The sequence below is a fragment of the Trachurus japonicus genome, chromosome 13 (genome assembly GCF_045865225.1).
Source record: "Trachurus japonicus isolate A0001 chromosome 13, Traja_1.0".
NCBI classification, from domain to species: Eukaryota; Metazoa; Chordata; class Actinopteri; order Carangiformes; family Carangidae; genus Trachurus; species Trachurus japonicus.
Window position 1 is genome coordinate 26,273,890 of NC_140919.1, and position 19,894 is coordinate 26,293,783.

At 42.9% G+C, this 19,894-nt stretch overlaps 1 protein-coding gene across 1 annotated transcript; it reads right to left on the reverse strand.

Moving 5' to 3' along the window:
- Positions 1–12,948: 12,948 nt before the first annotated feature.
- On the reverse strand, positions 12,949–14,350 carry LOC146976071 (olfactory receptor 52E4-like). Its single transcript, XM_085794454.1, has one exon. The coding sequence runs from the start codon at positions 14,057–14,059 to the stop codon at positions 13,127–13,129; it is 933 nt and encodes a 310-aa protein (XP_085650580.1). The 5' UTR covers positions 14,060–14,350; the 3' UTR covers positions 12,949–13,126.
- Between the last annotated feature and the right edge of the window lie 5,544 nt (positions 14,351–19,894).

Here is a 19,894-nt window from a genome sequence, read left to right on the forward strand (position 1 = left end):
AGAACACTGCCTCTGCTTCTTTTAACTGTTCAGGTGAGGTGACAACAGACAGGCAGACGTCACACTCCTCATCATCACACCAATGGTTGCTGATCCAATCGCAGCTAAAATGGCAAACTCTCTTTCTGCATCATACAAAATGGATAAATGAAGGTACTTTATTAATTAAATATTCATAATCAGAAGGTACTGAAAAATGGACACAGTCATACGATTAGCTTTTTCCAAATTGACAACTTATATTAATGAGTTAGAATCCAAAATTGGAGAAATTAGCTAACGAGGAAGAGAAAATAGGAAGCTTTGTGTATATCAGGTTTTTTGTTTGTTTGTTTGTTTGTTTGTTTGTTTTTACAAATAATTTTTTTTTTTTTTTAATGCACATTTAAACACGTATTACAGGACAATTACACAGACAGTTAGATGTGTACAAGAACGTATGGGACAAGGGACGCTTACAAAACAAACAAACATATGAGCTAGGACAAATCTAATCAGAGATTGGAGAGTGGAGTTACGAGAGGGAGTGTTGAGCAGATATATTGGAAATAAAACAAAAATAAAGATAGGAATAGGAATAAGAATGAGGGGGAAGAAAAAGTGGGGAGGGTTTCGAGGAATCAGCTCTGGACGAATTGTATGAATGGTGACCAGGTTTTATTGTATTGGGTGATATTGTCTTTCATGGTGAATGCAAGTTTTTCCAAATTTGAATGTTCAGTTAACAGATTATACCAATGTTGTATTGAAAGTTTTTCGCCGCGGCAAAAATGCTCTCATTGATGAGAGCGGCAGCGATCAGCGATCAGCTGTAACAGTGTAGTGGAGGGGAACACACGCTATGCGCACACACGCGCGATCCTCCTGTCAGATGCGGCTGCATCTCTCAGGTCACTTGTGTGTGTGAGAGAAATAAAAGCTCTGACTTGCTGGGGCAGACGTTGTTTGGTGTCACCCGCTGATAAATATCCATCTTTTTCAGACTTTTTTCGATGGAAAAAAAATATATTCGAGTCAATGTATAAAATATAGGCTATAAAAAAATGCATGTATCGTTTGGGGATTTATATTAAACACTCTACTGTTTAATTCCGTGTAAACGTTTACAAATGTAAACTGACACATCCATCCCTCTGACCAAATCTGGATATAATATTTGATCTCTTCCTCTCCCCAAGTGTTGCCGCGGCTCATCTTCCCTTTTTTTCTGTTTATTTACTTTTTTTGGCATGAGCGAACGAGACGGGCGAATCTGACGAGACTTCCTGTATTTGGTTCGATAGTTCGAACCTTCCAAAAAAAATGCTTTCACACTTGGATAGGATAGTCCAGGATAGTCCGGACCGAGACCACCTCCTGAGGCTGGACCAAAGACTCTGTCTTTAGTCCGGGGGAGCTTTCACACCTGTCAATTTGATCTGAACTATCTGGAAAGTCCGAAAGTCCGGACCAAACGAGGTAGGTGTGAAAGCCCCCTAAGGTGTGAACTGGACAGAGGAGCAGCGCTGCCAATGGTGGCCTAGGATGTACAGAAATCGCCACATTTACATTACATCCATTAAAGGGACAACGAGGAGTTTCTATTCGGTTATAAAAAAGTATCACGTTAATGTGGATGAATCTCCGCTATCCACACTTGTTAATGGGCCCAGTTTCGATAAATATATCGTTCTGTCTCTATCGTTATTTTGTTATTATTAGTGGTGGCGGAAATGCTGGTCGAGCCGACCAGCGTTTCCTTCGTGGCGAGTAATGAGAATAACGCAGCCAAATCGCCGTTTATGGTCGGAACTACGACGGTATGTGAACCTCTTTGAACCTCTGGCTTTAATTATTGATGAATGAAAACATGAGTCCGTCTTGCGCCGGTCAAAGAATTTCACGGTGCGCGCGGAGGCTCATAAATGTAGTGTGAAAACGCTTCGCTTTTCCAAAACTCCTCATTGTCCCTTTAATAAATGATTTAGCCTACAATTAACCGATTGGTCTACATTTAAAGGGATAGTAGCATTTTTTTTAAAGTGGGGTTGTATGATCTACAAATGGGTCTACAAATGGGTTTCCATGGAGTTTTTCCTCAGTCGATGTGAGGGTCTAAGGACAGAGGATGTTGTTACGATGCCATGTAAAGCCCTTTGAGACAAACTGTTTGTAAAAACGGGCTATACAAATAAAATTGCCTTGCCTTGCCTTGCCTAGCCCCTAAGTACTTTAATTGCAGTAGAAGACTCTCTGCACTCCTCCCATTAGCAACGCCAGCCCATAGCCCTGCCCAGAGATTTACAACATACATTGTTGTGAATGGACCCAAAGAAACGGCCAATTTTTGTGGCCTAAAAGAGGTTTTACCTGAAAAAAAAAATACACAGTTCCATTGTTTGCTATAATATAATTTTTTCCAGCCCTTCAAAGTGCAAGAAAAACGCAGTTAAATTAAATTAAAAGTTAAGTTAAATTATTTTTCAATTAAAGTACTTAGGAGCTATTTGTAGATCAAACAACCACACTTTAAAAAAATGCTACTATCCCTTTAATTTAATAAACAAAGAATACGGTGGAGGGAAATTTAGTGTGATGTGCTTGCACAAAGCTCCACGACCTGCTTCTCTCCGGTGCTGAGTAAGACCCGGTTCCGGCTGAAAACCGCAGCAGACCGGTTGTTGCCTCCGTGAGCAGCCGCCAAGGATAATACATCCATGTGAGCCGCTGGTGCGACCCTGCTGCTCACACAGGTGGCTCTGCCTCTGCACTTCTCTGAAAATGTTGGAGCAAACTTCTAAACAGGGGTCGTTTGGATAACTGACTCAAACGACATGCAAACAGTGTGCCTCAGGGGTTTTCAGACCAAAGGAGGAAGCACGTCAAACCTGGCCAAACACCTGAAAGACAGGCACCCCGACTTGTTCAAAGAATTCAAGGTGAGTGAGTTTACGTTTACTATCGCTGTTCTGTCACGTTATATGTTAACCCGAAAATGCCTACGTTCCGTCATTTGGGTCATTTGGGCATGAGAGTCAGCCGGGGCGCAGCCGTGCAGGCTTTTACTCCCTCACTCAGTCGCTCAGTAGATGTTTTTTTTGTTTTTTTCCCCCGCATGTCGATGTTTAACGTAATGTAACGACACGGTCTGCGTTATTATACGTAAGGTGGCATGATGAGTCTGACAGTCTCTTACCTTATGTTATTTAAACTAAAAGTTGTTTTTTTTCCTTTACACCTACCAGTGTGAGCCAGACCAGGAGAAGCAGGAGCAAAGCCACAGCACAAAACAGCCCAAAATCACAGAAGCCTTTGAAAGGCACAGAAAATATGACACAAATTCCAATGAGGCCAAAAAGCTGAATATGGCAGTAGCAGAGTTTCAGTGCATGGACCAAGTCCCCATCTACACAGTAGAAAAATATGGATTCCGCCAAATGCTTGAGCAACTCAACCCCAAATGTCAGTTACCAAGCAGAAACTATTTCATGTGATCCCCAGAATCTACACTAAAACTAGAGAGCTCATCACCCAGCATCTCCAAGAGAAACCATACTATGCCTGCACAACTGACCTGTGGACAAGCAGAACTGCACACACCTTTAAGTCCATCACTATGCAGTACATAACCAAGTCATGGGAGATGCACTCATGGTGTTTAGGCTGTAGTGGCATGGACACAGATCGCACAGGTATGTAATTAAAATAGGCCTACTTACTTAGCTTATTAAGCATTTTAAAACAGAACATGCTTTGTTTGAAATCAATTAATTTTATTATTATTATATTTTCATCTTTATCAATTCAGGTGAGAATCTGAAGGAAGCCTTTGAAGAGAAAATAGATCAGTTTGACATTTAAAGAATGGCAGGTATAACAACATTTAATGCCTCCAACAACAAGAAGGCCTTTAAAGATGACTACACGTGGATTCCTTGTTTTGGTCATACTCCTCACCTTGCAGTCAACAAAGCCATTGATATTTACAGGGTATCTGCAACATTGTCAAAAAACAGAGAGAACTCTCCACTCCAAGAACATAAGCTCATACATGATGATCCCACTCGTTGGAATTAATCATATGACATGGTAGAGAGATTTCTGGAGCAGCAGCAAGCTGTGTGTGCAGTGCTGGCAGAGGACCGGAAGAAGTGGCATCTGATGCCCAAAGACACTGACATTACAGTTTTAGAGACCTCGAAAGAAGTCCTCGGACCATTGAGTCCCTTCACTGATGCACTAAGTGGTGAGCAGCACACCACCCTCTCATCTGTCTTGCCCCTTTTCTGCTCATTTTGAACAGTGCCACCTACCTTGACCCCAGGTTTAAGGACATGTTAGTTTCACTTGAGGAGGAAGTCAAACAATGTCTCCAGGACCAAGAAGAAGGAAATGCTGAGCCTAACAGAAGTCAAAGCCATGTGCCAGACCGAGGGCAGGAAGAGGACTCAAACCTAGTCAGGCCACAGAAAAAGCAGAAGGATGACTTGAGACAACTGCTGTCAAGTATCCAAGGAGAAAAGAAAGGCAGTGGCGCCACCCCCTCACCTCCTGGAAACCCCTGTCCCAAAGTCATAAGCTGAAAGATGAGTATCAGGTATTTGAAAAAATGAAAATCAGTGCTGAGGAGGATCCACTTTCCTGGTGGAAATCAAATGCAAGTACTCTACCTTAGCTCTCTAATTTTGCCAGAAAGTGTCTGTGCATTGCTGCATCAAGTTGTGCTTCTGAGAGAGTTTTCAGTACTTCTGGATTGATTGTCAGTCCAAGACGGTCAAGACTGACCCAAGAAAACATTGACATGTTGGTGTCCTTAAGAAGTTACGCCTGTTGGAACCTGGTATTAGAGGTTTTAGTTATGTGAGATCAGGCTCCACACTACGGAAGCAGAGAACGGCCAGGTCCGTATAAATTTTTTTTATTACCGTTTTCTCGTGATAACGACTTATTTCATTATCTCGAGATAACAAAGTCCGTTTTCTCGTGATAACAAATTAGTTTATTTCGTTATCTCGTTATAACAAAGACCATTTTCTCGTGATAACTAATTATTTTGTTATCTCGATATAACAAAGTCCGTTTTCTCGTGATAACGAATTAAAATATTTGGTTCTCGGCTTCCGTACAGGAGACCTGTTGGGCTCAACTCAGATCACTGCGAGGTGCTCCAAGTCAATCATCATGACTGGCTGCAGGCTGGAGCCAATTGAGCACACCTTACGGTTAAGATACCCGTTGTGTTTACTGGACTGGGTTTTTGTTTTGTTTAGTTTAGTTTTGTTTTTACCGGTTAGCCTAAACACCTACCGCGGCGCTACTAGCTGCCATAATACATCCAAGCTTGCTGCTCAAATAGGCTAAAGCCAGAGACGACTTTGCATAAAGCTTACGAACAAGTGGCTGTCAGAATAGCAACCGACAGACGGCTGCGATTTCTGGGTTTCTACACTGACAAAACCCTAACAAAGGTCAGTGCTAATTTAGCAAGATGTAGCCTAATAAAGTGTTTATTAGCAGTGATGTGATGAGTGTGTTTACATTATGGTTAGTGCGGCACAATGCATTACAGTGATCAACTCAAAATGTGTCTATTAAATAATCAGAGGAACTATGCCCTTCTGTATTTAAAGTTAATGAAGACACAGCCAAGAGTTGAACAACTGTGTTACAGCCGCTAGGTTCTGACTACATTTACTGTGTTGACTCTTATAGATCACCGGTCACCATGGGCAATTTTCTCTCAGCCTTGAGAGAAAGGGGCGTTCCCGAGGAGAACTTAACGAGAATGGCAGAGGACAAGGTGAGTTAACTGGAGAGATGAGATGAAATTGACTATTGAAGAACAAGTAAATGATTTTGGTCCAATTTTTATTTTTATGTCACTATAATAGGCTAAATATGATCTGTACCTGTACCTGTATTTGCCTGTACAAAAAGGATACACATAACTTACTACATTGCAGCAAAGGTAGGGCACACACCCTTGCTGTTAAAAACAATTAAACAAAAACAGCTTTGGCTATAGTGTAATTGGTTTTAAGCTGGTTGACCGGGTGGCTTTCTTGATGCCCAACTTAAACCAGCCCATATCAATTCTGTTTGTAATGGAGAGACTATGGTAATGTTCAGACTGGGCACTAGTTCAGGGTTTATCACCAGGTTCACACTGGTGTGTTGGTCAGAACACCACTTCAGGACCATACAGTCTATTAGTGCGTTCCAGGCAGGCTTTTTAACCCGTAAGTCACGACTTCAAGTCACCAGTTACGAGTTTGTAGCGTTCCAGGCAAGTTACGAGTTACGAACTGGGAACTGGGAGTAGATCGATCTAGTACGAGTTCACAGGTGGGAAGTTACGAGTTTGACTGTACGTTCTAACGGGTAACCATAGGAACAGGTCGGAAAAACACGAGTTAGGCTATGGGTTGCCTGGAACGCACCATATGTTCAGGACACAAATCAGTAGGCTAACGTTTGAAAATTAAGGGCTTGCTTTCGGTCCTCTTTCCTTTTCAGTAGCACATAGACCTAACAGCTGGAGCTTACAGTGATGAGTGTGGGTTTTCAACAAAAACAATAACGAAAATATACTGAGTGAAACAACAGAAGATTACAACAGAAGAAGTGACATCATGAATAGAATTATAGAGAAACATGGAGCATTTTTTGCGCATGCATGTTCATTATGCTCCATGTAGCTGCGTGCCTTGCGCCTTCACAGTCTGAAGTGGCTTCTTTTTTTATTTTACTTTTTTACTTATTCTCACAGAAATAAACATAAACTCAAAATACAAATAACTCTAATATATGTAGACGCGGATGGTTAATTTATTCAAATACAATTCTCAACTCAGGTGTAAGATTTTTCTTAAAGTAGTGAACTGCACAGTAATATGCTGTTGCTGATTTTGGTCACACGGTGGCAGTATTGAGCCATATTGTGTTCATAGATTGCATATAAAAATGGATGTAGGTTAGAAGTGACTTTATGTGCAACACCACCGGGAACCGCTGGGGGCTGTCTTGAAAAAACTACACATTCAAAAAACATCACTTTCAGTCATTAAATACTCACTCAATAAATGTATAAACTGATGACGGTGTCAACAGCAAAGGTTCCTCATCCTAACATGTTTATTTTTCTGTTCACATTGACGCCACACACTTTCAGGGTGAACAGAAAAACTGACTATGACTATGGATTTTTAAGTAGGTAACTTCATATTTCAGTTTTTACATTACGTACTGGGATTAAATTGTAATGAGTATTTCTTTGACTTCTTTGACTGATTTACCAGAAAGAGATTCACAAGAAAACCCTGAACAGGGAAGGAAAAAAAAGGGGAAACCTTTGGTGAGAGACGAAGTGAGAAAGGGTGAGAGACAGAGGAGGGATCTGTCACTTGTGTTTTATGCCCCTCAATGACCACACTCTTCTATCTTCCTTACCCTCCCAAGTGCTAAATATTAGAGCCACTGGCCACACTAAGCCACTAATATATTATTTCATTTACATTGTATATTTGTTTGTTTATTTTTGCGTAATAAAATATAGCTGTGTTCAGGTTCAAATCACAGTTAGCAAACAAGTACAAAATGAATACTTCCAAACAAAGAAACTGGTCAGAGGTAAAACCCAATCTCTCACTGAACCTTCTTTTTCTGTAAGTGATGGTTACCAGTAGATGAATAATTTCAAAATATCTGCTTTGTGTTTCAGATCGATAAAGACATTGTAAAGTTTCTTGGAGAAGAGGAACTTTCTGTTTATATTCCTCGATACGGAGGCCGCGTCTTTGCAAAAAACTGGAAGGACATATCCTCCAGTGAAATGGGTGACAGAGAGGAAAGGAAAAAATGTTGATAAATAACCTAAGAGAGAAGATGAAACTTCCATCCACAGCAAACAGAAGCATTAACTCCAAAGAAAGACTTGATGGAAATAAGAATGCTGAAAAGAAGACAAGAAAAATAGAACTTGGCTGGATGAACTACCAAGACTTTATGTACAAACAAGTAAGGAAGCCTACTGGGGGTGGAACAAGAGAGTTAGTTGTAAGCAAAGAAGATACAGTATCCAGCATTCTGGAAAAGGGGAAAACCCTTTTTCCCCCAACGGTACATCAACAAAAGATAAAATAGAGGACTTTGAGTGCATGCTTTCTCTCATTGGCTCTGAGAAGCCACTTGAGAGTAGTGCCACAATTGGAAGTTTGTATGATCCTCAGAGTATACCTCTATACTAAACCAAAAGACTGTGATTCTGATTTTAGTGATGGAACTACAGACATGACCCCTTCACCTGCCACATCCTCATCCAGCACATCACCAGTCTCCCCCAGGCCTGCCAAAAGACGTCGCTATGGCAGTAGGCATTTCTCCTGGAGCAGTACTAATACCTCAACACAAGCTACTCCTGCCTCCCAAGCCCAGCCTACTATAGATTTGTCAGATGATGATGAAGTTGTTGTTTTTGGATATACCATAAACATTAATTATGAAGAACTTGTGGATGGTCTTAGTGACACGCTTATATACTCACCTGAGCAGGATAAAGAGCAGGTGTCCACCAGCACAGTCAGTACAGATCAGGCGTCCAACAGCACAGTCAGTACAGAGCAGGCATCCACCAGCACGATGGTTAGCAATTTTTTTGTGAATCCCATGAATGTAGTGGAGAAACAAGTCATTGTCATTCACAAAACCCACTGTGTGGAGGACATGATAGAGGCATTCACAAACATACTGGATGCTAACATTTCACTGAAACTTGTGCTTGAACGTGGGGAGTGGGGTCACGAGAGACTGCCTCACTGACTTTTGGAATGTGTTTTACACCAAAAAGACCTGTGGGACCACCTACAAGATCCCAGTTTTGCACCACAAATTCAAAGAGAGAGAGTGGGCCGCTGTTCCTCGCATTTTGGCCTTTGGATGGCCGAAATTCCAGTTCTTTCCTGTCCATCTTACCCCTCCATTCCTTACAGAGGCTCTATCTCTCTCCTCAGACAGCAATCTACTGGAGGCTTTTTTTTAAACTATATCAGCGCAACAAGAAAGATGTGCTAACTGAGGCACTTAGCAACTTCAAAGGGGCAGATATGGATGAACTCCTCAGTATACTCAGCAGTCACAACTGCTGTGTACTCCCAACTGAACACAATCTGCGAAGCCTGGTCGAGGAAATAGCCAACAAAGAGATGGTACAAGAAGCAGCATTCATCATTAAGTGTTGGAAGCCAATTCTTAGGTCTATTGGACAATCCATGAGCACTGAAGAACTGAAGACGATCTCAAACCAAAGGCAAGAAATGTTACAAAATGCATCAAGTTCCCAGGATGTTTGTCACTGGGAGAACAAACAACCTCAAATCATCTCTTGAGATTTGTAAGAGAAAGAGATGAGAAGGAGCTTGGCCTCAGGTATTGCACAGGGTCTGACTTGAACAGCCACAATTTGCAAGGGCACCTTTGGCTCACACCTGTAGTTCTTTGGAACAGGCATCTGACTACAAAGACTACACTGATTTTAGAACAGAATTCATCTCTGTTTTGAAGAGTGGAGTGTGGGTGATGGATCTGGCATAAGAAGGTTTTGTTGCAAATAAAAAAATTACATCACATCACACACACACACACACACACACACACACACACACACACACACACACACACACACACACACACACACACACAGAAGATTATTGCACTAACCATAACACTATATTCATACACCCAAAGTCACTGTTGACTTTAACTCTGTTACTCAGGTCCAGATGCTCTGGACGCTGCCCGCTCAGCTCGGCCTGTCGAGTGTGTGCGCGACGGGCGCTGTGGGGGCGCGCTGTTAGTATCGATACTTTTAGAAATCAGTAATGTATCCAGATGTGCCGTTTTGCTTCTATGTTCCCCCTGCAATACGCTCCCGTACCCCTAGGGGTACACGTACCACACTTTGGGAACCACTGTGCTAATGCATTTTAATTTTCAAATTTGACATTTCAAATTGAATTTTGCTACCTTTTTGCTGGAGGATGTTTTTTTTATTCTTTATTCTTTTAATTAAGTCACAGAATGAGCAGTCTTGAAAAAGAAAAAGAAAATGCAGTTTGGATTATTGATTATTAAGTTAGAGTCAAAAATGCAGCTATATTTTGAAAATGAAAAGCATTTCTGTTAATCCATTTTAATTTTAATTATGAGACACATTTGCTATGATACCATTCAAGTGCACAAACACTGAGAAAGGATTTTTCAGTAGGATAAAGACAACTTTGAAGTGGGTAAACTTCAAATGACAAATATAGGTTAATTTGTCTTCACAGATTATTCATAGATGGATTTTAACAAGAAAATACTTGTTAAAACTGTTTGTGGAAAGCTCAATAAAACAATAAAAAAATATTCTGAATCATGTTCTATATTTTTTGAATGTATCACCTAATGATGCACCTACTGCCCACCGCCTAATTTAACAGGGCCAACAGTTGAATAAGGGGAGTACCGGCACTTATTTTTTCCACTTAAAGCACAAAAAATTAAACAAAACAAAAACTTAAAATAATAATAATAATAATAATAATAATAATAATAATTAGGCAACACTTCCAACAATCCTCACTTCACCTTCTCACAGTCTTTTGTGCAATTTTTCAAGTGAAATAAATTACAAGGGTCATACCATAGTGACCTTTAAACTCACTACAGGGGATATGATGAAAGACCATTCAGGTTATGAAATTGTTTTGTTGCACTTCTGACAGATGCAGTACATTTTGAGTTATTAATAGAAATGGGTAATACTTTAAAATGTTCAAGATTAGTGCTGATAGAATACATACATTTACCTGAGTGCCATTAATGCATGGAGCACTGAGCAGCACAAATGATAGACTCACATGAGATCATGTGACACCGTCTGTCTGTCCCACACCTGGTCATTCATAGCTGGTGCTTCACATTGTACATTTCAACATATTGTGTATCTCTGGATACACAATCTGTTGAAAAGTTTTCAATTCGGCAACTTTAATAACATGAATCTTGAATGTGGAAGTAGCACATAATATACAGCAAAATAATGAAGCTCACACACACTTTTGTTTAGTTAAGTTTTATTTTCACAAACTGAATAGTTGTTAATTACGGAAGCCCTAAAGGGCCAAGTCCGTATACATTTTTTTATTATCGTTTTCTCGTGATAACGACTTATTATTTCGTTATCTCGAGATAACAAAGTTTGTTTTCTCGTGATAACGAATTAATTTATTTCGTTATCTCGAGATAACAAAGACCGTTTTCTCGTGATAATGAAATAATCATAGAATGTGTGGTTGACATGGTTGCCTAGCAACATGTTTCCCCGGTGCAATCGCTTCTGCTTACGGGGAAGTAGCAGCTGGTTAGCCACTGTATGTTCGTAGCAGGGGGCTACTACGTATTAACTGACTCGCCGCTCTGTGTGTGTGTCGCGGTGATAATTTAACCGTGAAAAGTAGGCTACAACACACACGACATAACGTTACAGCCGCAGTGTTGTGAGTGAATCATGTCGGGACAACCAGGCTTCATGAATCCGCTTCACAGACCCCGGTGCTTGGCCGCCGCCGCCGCCGCTGCTCTAGTGGCGGCCGGGCACCGGGTCTGTGAAGCGGATTCATGAAGCCTGGTTGTCCCGAGTCCCGACATGATTCACTCACAACACTGCGGCTGTAACGTTATGTTGTGTGTGTTGTAGCCTACTTTTCGGCTACAACACACACAACATAACGTTACAGCCGCAGTGTTGTGAGTGAATCATGTCGGGACAACCAGGCTTCATGAATCCGCTTCACAGACCCCGGTGCCCGGCCGTAGGTGGCTCACACACCCGGGGAAGGACATCCTGGCAGTTAAGAGGAGAAACTTTCTGCTTCTAAGTTGTTGATAAGTTTAGGAGCAGCGCAGCGGCTCGCGGCTGCAGCTCTGTTCACTTCATACACTGAGAATGGAGTCAGTGTATGAAGTGAACAGAGCTAGAGCTGCAGCCGCGAGCCGCTGCGCTGCTCCTAAACTAGAAGCAGAAAGTTTCTCCTCTTAACTATGCTGCCAGTATGGCCTTCCCTGGGTGTGTGAGCCCGGCCGCCCCCGCCGCCGCTGCTGCTACGGCGGGGAAGGCGAAGCTCACTGACCAGCGGCGGCGGCGGCCGGGCTCACACACCCTCACTGCCAGGATGTCCTTCCCCGGGTGTGTGAGCCACCTACGGCCGGGCACCGGGGTCTGTGAAGCGGATTCATGAAGCCTGGTTGTCCCGACATGATTCACTCACAACACTGCGGCTGTAACGTTATGTTGTGTGTGTTGTAGCCGAAAAGTAGGCTACAACACACACAACATAGCGTTACAGCCGCAGTGTTGTGAGTGAATCATGTCGGGACTCAGGACAACCAGGCTTCATGAATCCGCTTCACAGACCCCGGTGCCCGGCCGCCACTAGAGCAGCGGCGGCGGCGGCGGCCAAGCACCGGGGTCTGTGAAGCGGATTCATGAAGCCTGGTTGTCCCGAGTCCCGACATGATTCACTCACAACACTGCGGCTGTAACGTTATGTTGTGTGTGTTGTAGCCTACTTTTCACAGTTAAATTATCACCGCGACACACACACACAGAGCGGCGAGTCAGTTAATACGTAGTAGCCCCCTGCTACGAACATACAGCGGCTAACCAGCTGCTACTTCCCCGTAAGCAGAAGCGATTGCACCGGGGAAACATGTTGCTAGGCAACCATGTCAACCACACATTCTATGATTATTTCATTATCACGAGAAAACGGTCTTTGTTATCTCGAGATAACGAAATAAATTAATTCGTTATCACGAGAAAACAAACTTTGTTATCTCGAGATAACGAAATAATAAGTCGTTATCACGAGAAAACGATAATAAAAAAATGTATACGGACTTGGCCCTTTAGGGCTTCCGTAGTTAATTGCATCAGTATTCACTATAATAACCAAATTAATAACAATTAAAAAGAAAATGAAATTAGTCAAATCAGCCATGATGTAAATTACAGTTTTATAACAGTTTCATGACAAACATTGTGGAATGGTCTATCATTTTTACCTCTTTTTAGGCAAATCAGTTAATTGTCAAATAACATCTGCAGTCACATTTTCTTGCTAAAGAGCAGACTTTTACATACAATGCGTATTTTGGACATTTTCAGTCCATACAGTAAAGGGTTGACAAGAGGCTGACATGTAAGCCAATACAAAGACAAAACAATGCGTAAGATATTGGGTATAATGGTCATATTAAACCTGCCCTGCACTATTTCAAAGAAAGCCCCCAATGAGAAGTTCAGTATAGAAGCAAGATGAGGTGTGCAGGTCCTGACAGCTTTCTGTCTGGTCTGTTTAGAGCTAGAAAAACACACTGTGAGAATCCTCATGTAAGTGTAAAGAATCAACAATATGAGACTTAATATTACTGTGAACATGTGAACAAGACCAAAGATGTTATTGAGACTTGTGTCAGAGCAGGCCAGTTTGACAAGATAATAGTTGTCACAGTACACTTTGTTAATAATGTTCCCACACAGCTTTAAACGGGCAGTCAGAAAATACACTATGAAAACATTGCTAAGAACAGGGTAGCACCATGCCAGAGCGGTAAGCATGGCAATCTTATTAGATGTCATAAGTGTGTTATATTGCAGAGGATAACAGATAGCAAGGTATCTGTCATAAGACATGATGGCTAAGATAAAAAATTCTATACCTCCATATGAGTACAAACAGAAAACCTGCAGGAAACAAAAAGGCTTAGACACAGTGTGGATGTCAGAGAGGATCTGAATCAGTAGGAATGGAAACACCCCTATACTACCATACAGTTCATTTACAAACAGGCTGCACAGAAACAGGTACATAGGCTCATGTAAACTCCTGTTCATACAGATGATAAAAATGAAAAATAAATTGGCACATATAATTGAAATATAATAAGTCAGGAGAATCGGGAAATATAAATATTTCCAATGGCCGATTTCAAAGTAGGCACTAAGGGTGAAATATGAAACCTGTGTAGAGTTTGTCATGGTCTTCCTCTAAGTTCCTTCAGTGAACGTTGACACCACTCGGAGATAAAACCATCTGTAATTATACATCGTCCACGGCATTATTCAACAAGATCATATGATTGTGATCATAGGTAGGTATATCAAACTTACCACTACCTTACTTGAAGGCAGCATAATGCAGGTTATGACACTGGATGAATCCTCACATCGACTTGCTTGTTTTTTGTTGTCGTACTATCTCCTCCCTAACTGAATTTGGACACGTATTCTGTCTCTTTAACATCTTCATGTGAGGTGACGCCCACAGCAACTGTCAGACCTCATCAAGCAGCACACTCTTACTGGTTTCCTATTGATTGAAATCAAGAAGCAACATTACAAATTGTTAAAGGTATATTATTTTGCTGAGTTGTTGCACAAGTTATTATTGTATATGCACACATTTTGAGGTGTAGACTGGACTTTGTCAAACAGTCCTGACATGCTTTATGTTCAAGTCAGATTTCTTTACCAAACACATAAATCACACATGAACACATTCATACACAATACTTGATTAGTGAGTTTCCATTTTGAGTCAGCAAATCATTTTAGCCACAATACAGAAAGCAGATGGGAGCTTAGAGCTCTCCCTTTCCAGCATTGGGTGCATGCCTCTTTCCGGCATACCTGACTTCTGACGCCACAGGTACACGAGGTCTGTCAGTGCTTCCTCCACAACGAGCTGCTGGTAAAGCTACTAGCAGCTAGCATGCACATGACAGGAACGCTGCTGCTTTGCTATACATGATTTTGCTTTGTTTCTGCTTTGTTATACTGGATTTTGTTTTGTTTCTACAAAATTATTGAAAGATCTGCCTCAGCACATTAGACTGGCCTCTTCTCTGTCTGTTTATAAATCTATTCTCCTTGGCCTTTGACACCGTCACAACTTGGCTCATAAGTCGTGACAAAATGAACGACTGCCAAAGTACCAATAAATACAATTATTTATTAACACAAAAGAGAAACTTTAAACAAAGACCAACTGGGTGAGGTGGGTTTGTTTGTTGTTGTTTGTTTTTTTGAGTTATCAGTCATGTAAATGTGGTTGGATGCATAACCAAAAGACAGGAAACCAAATGTGCAGGTGTGTCGGCGGGGATGAGAAAGAGAGCGAGAACTGTGTGGGGACTGGTTTTTAAAGCAACCAGGCCCAGATGCTCCTGATCAGCAGAGATGTTCAAATAAGGGCAGCACCTCAGACAAAAGGAGAAAGGTTAAAAGCCAGTATAGGGGCCGTTACAGACATCTAGTCAGACATTGATTTTATTTGACTTTATTTATTTGAGTTGATTGTTTTAATTGTATGGCTGTTACTTTTACTAATGTTTTTTTTTTTCTTTATTTGTATTTTATATATAATTTTATGCCTCATGTTAGCTGTTAGGTCTTTTATTTATGATGACTTTTATTCTGCTGCACAGCACTTTAGTCCACTTAGGTTGTTTTGTGCTTAAAGGGATACGCCAACATTTTTTTTCGTGTCTCACTCACTCACTCCCGAGTCCATGACAAGCACGTGCAGTAACAAGGGAGACTGTATCGCCCGTAATTAGCTTAGCTCAAATGCTGGAAGTGCATAGGTAGTGGTAGCCTGCCTCCTACCCAAGCCGAAATCAGCAGTCAGAAGCTGATTTCATTTTAGCTGTAAACTCTGTAAATATGTAACTTAATCGACATTTCAAACATTTTTAGTCAGGAAAATAGCCGTTTGGATCAGCAGTGTGTTGTTAACTCATTGAGTGCCGCGCTCCTTTCCAAAGTTTTAGTCAAGTGTACTGGCAATTTAGACCATTTTTCACGATTTTTGTAGAGCCACAGTGTATTCTATATTATTGCCACCAACACATACATTTGAACATATTTTCAAATATTGGCTCATTTGAAAGGTGAAACTTTATGCTTCAAATGGCCACAAACCGTTTGTTTCTACGTGCCTCCGTTCCTGAGAAAACTCAAGCTAAACATGGCTGGGTTTCATCAAAATCCCTCCTTTTTTTCTAGAAAAGGAGATAGAGCGTCTTTTATGAAAGGTGCTCTGTTTGTGCCTGTCGCTCTTCTGACACTCGCATTTCTGGATCAAAGGGCTCGTGTGAGATAAATATAGGGGGGGGGCGCCACTAAACAACAATAACACAGACGCACCGTGCCGTGTCTCTCGCCGCGGAATGTGATGGTCTCTCGGCCACAGCAGGTCGGGAACACCGGTCCCACCGGTGGTCGCGGTCCTTCTGTGGTACGGGTCGGTGCCGGCGGCCTGCTTTGGCCCAGAGACCATCACATTTTACCGCGGGAGGACACGGTGTTGCTCGAGATGAAGACCGGGCGGGACTGTCGGCTGAGAGCTTCCTGTTTCGGCTCCGAGCTGCTGGAGCCTCGTGGGTGAGAGCGGAGCGGCTGCGCTGCATCCACATGCAGAACTCCGTTTGCCAAAGCCGAGTTATGATAAAAACTTCCAGATCATGAGCTGTCATGAGTTTTTGATCGTTATCTATTTCAGTTCTGCTCGTCGTAGAGTCCCCAAATTTACACATAAGGTGTGTTAAAGTGTCTAGTTTCATAATTTAAAAAAAAAGCAAAAAACGAGAAATCTCGTTTTTGGCACTCAACGCATGGGAACGAAAAACGAGAAATTACGTGGTTTGCACTCAATGAGTTAAAGCTATGGTCTACGATTTGGAGCATTGGTAATTATTATTAACATCGTTTATACAGTGATTATGGTCCTGTGGTCCGATATACACAATATAAATAGCAAAAAGAACCAAAAAAATCCATTCAGTCTATCAGCCGTGGGCCTGCATAGAAATTGACCAATGGGCGCCGAGCGCCCCGTCCGGCTCCCATTGGCTCGTACCCTCATCCTATCCCCTCGTCTCCCCTGCTCCTCCTCGACCCGCCTCGTCCCCACCCCCTTCCGCTTAGAAACTACAAGTAGTTGTAACCGCTCTGAGCTGCTCAGCCACAGACACATGAACCCACCAATTCAGCGCCTGCTGCCCCCCACCCCCGGTCAGTCTGCCGAAAAAAAGCCCCACTAGGATTCAGAGAAGAACAGTACAGAAGCACAGAATGTGTTGCTGCCCGTATTACTAGTACCGGTGTCGCGTCGAGTCTCCCTGATCCTCTCCCCGACACACAGCCGCTTCCAGCCGCAGCCTGACCGGGGTGCTCTGCACCCTGCACACCGCGGCCCTGCTGACCTACTGTCTTCCTCCTCTCCCCGACACACAGCCGCTTCCAGCCGCAGCCTGACCGGGGTGCTCTGCACCCTGCACACCGCGGCCCTGCTGAGCTCCTGGTCTTCCTCCTCTCCCCGACACACAGCCGCTTCCAGCCGCAGCCTGAGCGGGTCTCTCTGCACTGCGGCGCCGCGGAGCTCCAGGCCCCGGTCTTCCTGCTCCTCTCCCCCAGACACAGCACCCTGTGGCCGGTCACCCAGCGCGAGGAGTCTCCCTGTAGCATGAGGCTGTGCTAATGGTTGCTAATGGCGGCACTGCTCGTACCAGCGGTCGCCGCGGTCCCGTTGCCGGGGACGGCGACGACGGTACTGGCACCGCCTCGTTACCGGCAGCTGGTGCACAGCGGCGGCGCCAGCCCCGATGCCGCCGCTGTGCACCAGCTGCCGGTAACGAGGCGGTATTAGTGGGCTAGCGCCGAGCACAGCCTCATGCTACAGGGAGACTCTTCGCGCCGGGTGACCCAGGACAGGGTGCTGTGTCTGGGGAAGAGGAGCAGGAAGAGTCGGGGCCTGGAGCTCCGCGGCGCCGCGGTGCAGAGAGACCCAGGCTGCAGCGGCGGTGCTGAGTTTATGTTGAACAGGTAATCTTTGGTTTTATTGTGGAAGTTGTGACTGTGAATATGATATTTTACTCTGCATTCAAAGCCGCGTTTGGTTTCTGCAGGCAGCAGGCTTGTTGCCTGCTCCGCTCTGCTCTGTGAGGGGAGGGGGGGGAGGCGTGTCGCGAGGAGGTCCCGAGGGGCGGGCCATACGAGCTCAGAGGGGAGGGGCGGGGGTGTGTGAGAGGTGCTTTTTTCAAATTTTTCTCATCCTCTTTCAAAATGTAGACCATAGCTTTAATTTGTGTAAATACCAGCTGTTTATAATTTTGTTCGGACGAATTTGGCGCTTCTCAAGCTAGCCGTTGTGACCAACGCACTTCCGGTTACTTTCACAAAATAAAACACCCGTTGCCCTTTACATACAGAACATCTGCTTGTCATGGACTTGGGAGTGAGGCAAGACACGAAAAAAAATGTTGGCGTATCCCTTTAACAAATAAAGTTGGATTGGATAGGTATTTCATTTTTTGTGTGCTGCTTTGCTGCACTTAATTTTTCTCTATTGCATCTGTGGCAGGAGGGCCCGGGCAGGGTTTGAGCCCCAGTCTTCCAGGTATGCACGCTGACCATTCGACCAAAAGGATATCCCTGTGGCCAAGTAGCCAGGGCGCATGATCAATTGGAAGCATAGTGACAGGACTGACAAGACAACTATCACATCTCTCCCTTATTTCCATCTACATTATTTCAAATCTCCCCAGGGTCCTTTAGTTCGTCTCTCCTTTGTTTTGTATCATGGGTCTTGTGTCATTTTCTGACATTATGAGCACAAATAATCCTTAGTAAAGAAAAACCTAAAATGCTACAATACACAGCTTGAACATAATGATGTGATGTGGTCAACCACATGGTATGCTCTAAGAAGGTTCAGGGCTAAAATGCCACCCATGAAAATATATTGTTGTTAAAGCTATAGTGCGTAACTTATATCGCCCCCTAGAGGATTTCTACGTTATTACAACGATACGACTAACCCTCGTCATGTTACACGGAGTAACACTCGCAACACACCACATGCTGCTGGTCACGGACCACGGTTCACGGACTATAACACTCGCGACTCACCGCACACTGCTCGTCACAGCACACAGACTCCCCGCAGTAAGTTACACACAGCAACACGGGCTACACACCTTGTAACTTACTGCTCGTTAGGCTAACGATCTGGCGAACACCAGGCTGCTAACAAGTGTTTCTTCTAGCAGCAGCGGAGCGCTCTCCTCCCTTCTCATTGTCAGGTAAAACCGAGTAAAACACGTTGTTTCAGTTGTTTCCTGTGAGCCAGCGCGGGAATGTCGCCAACTACACCAAATACAAAAACAACAAATACTGAAAAATACCGCAAGGCGTTAGTGGAGCCGAACGGCTAATCTCCTCTTGTAGTGGCTTGGGTGAAACGGATATTTACAGACATGTAGAAGTTACGCACTTACCGTAGCTTTAATAATATAATATAATATAACACATAACATAATACTGAATTTATTTTTATTTTGTGGCAGCAATATGCTGTACTTCTTTTTTTTAATATCATATGTCATACACTTTATCAGTAGACAATGCATACTGGTATATTGCTGTGACAAACACTGTAATCCAAATTTGTGTTGTACCAGTTTACCAGATTTGGCATAATAACTACATAAAAGATAAAGTTTGTCCACCAGTGGTTCCCTTGATAATGAGGTCATTCTACTGTTGTGGGCGTCCACTGATTTAAAAAGGTTAAAATAAACAGGAGAACATCAGCTCAGTTAGGAGGGACCCACTGTGTCACTTCAGCTGGGCAATGTAAGGATCCACATGTGACATGAACTACGGTATATCTTATTGTTGTGTTCCAAAAAAATTGCAATGCATTTAATTGTGTCAAGCTTAATATCATTAAGGTGTATAATTGTATAATGGTTAATTCTCAATGTGTTCTTTCATCCTATGGACAGTGTTAATATCTGTTATGAAGCTAAA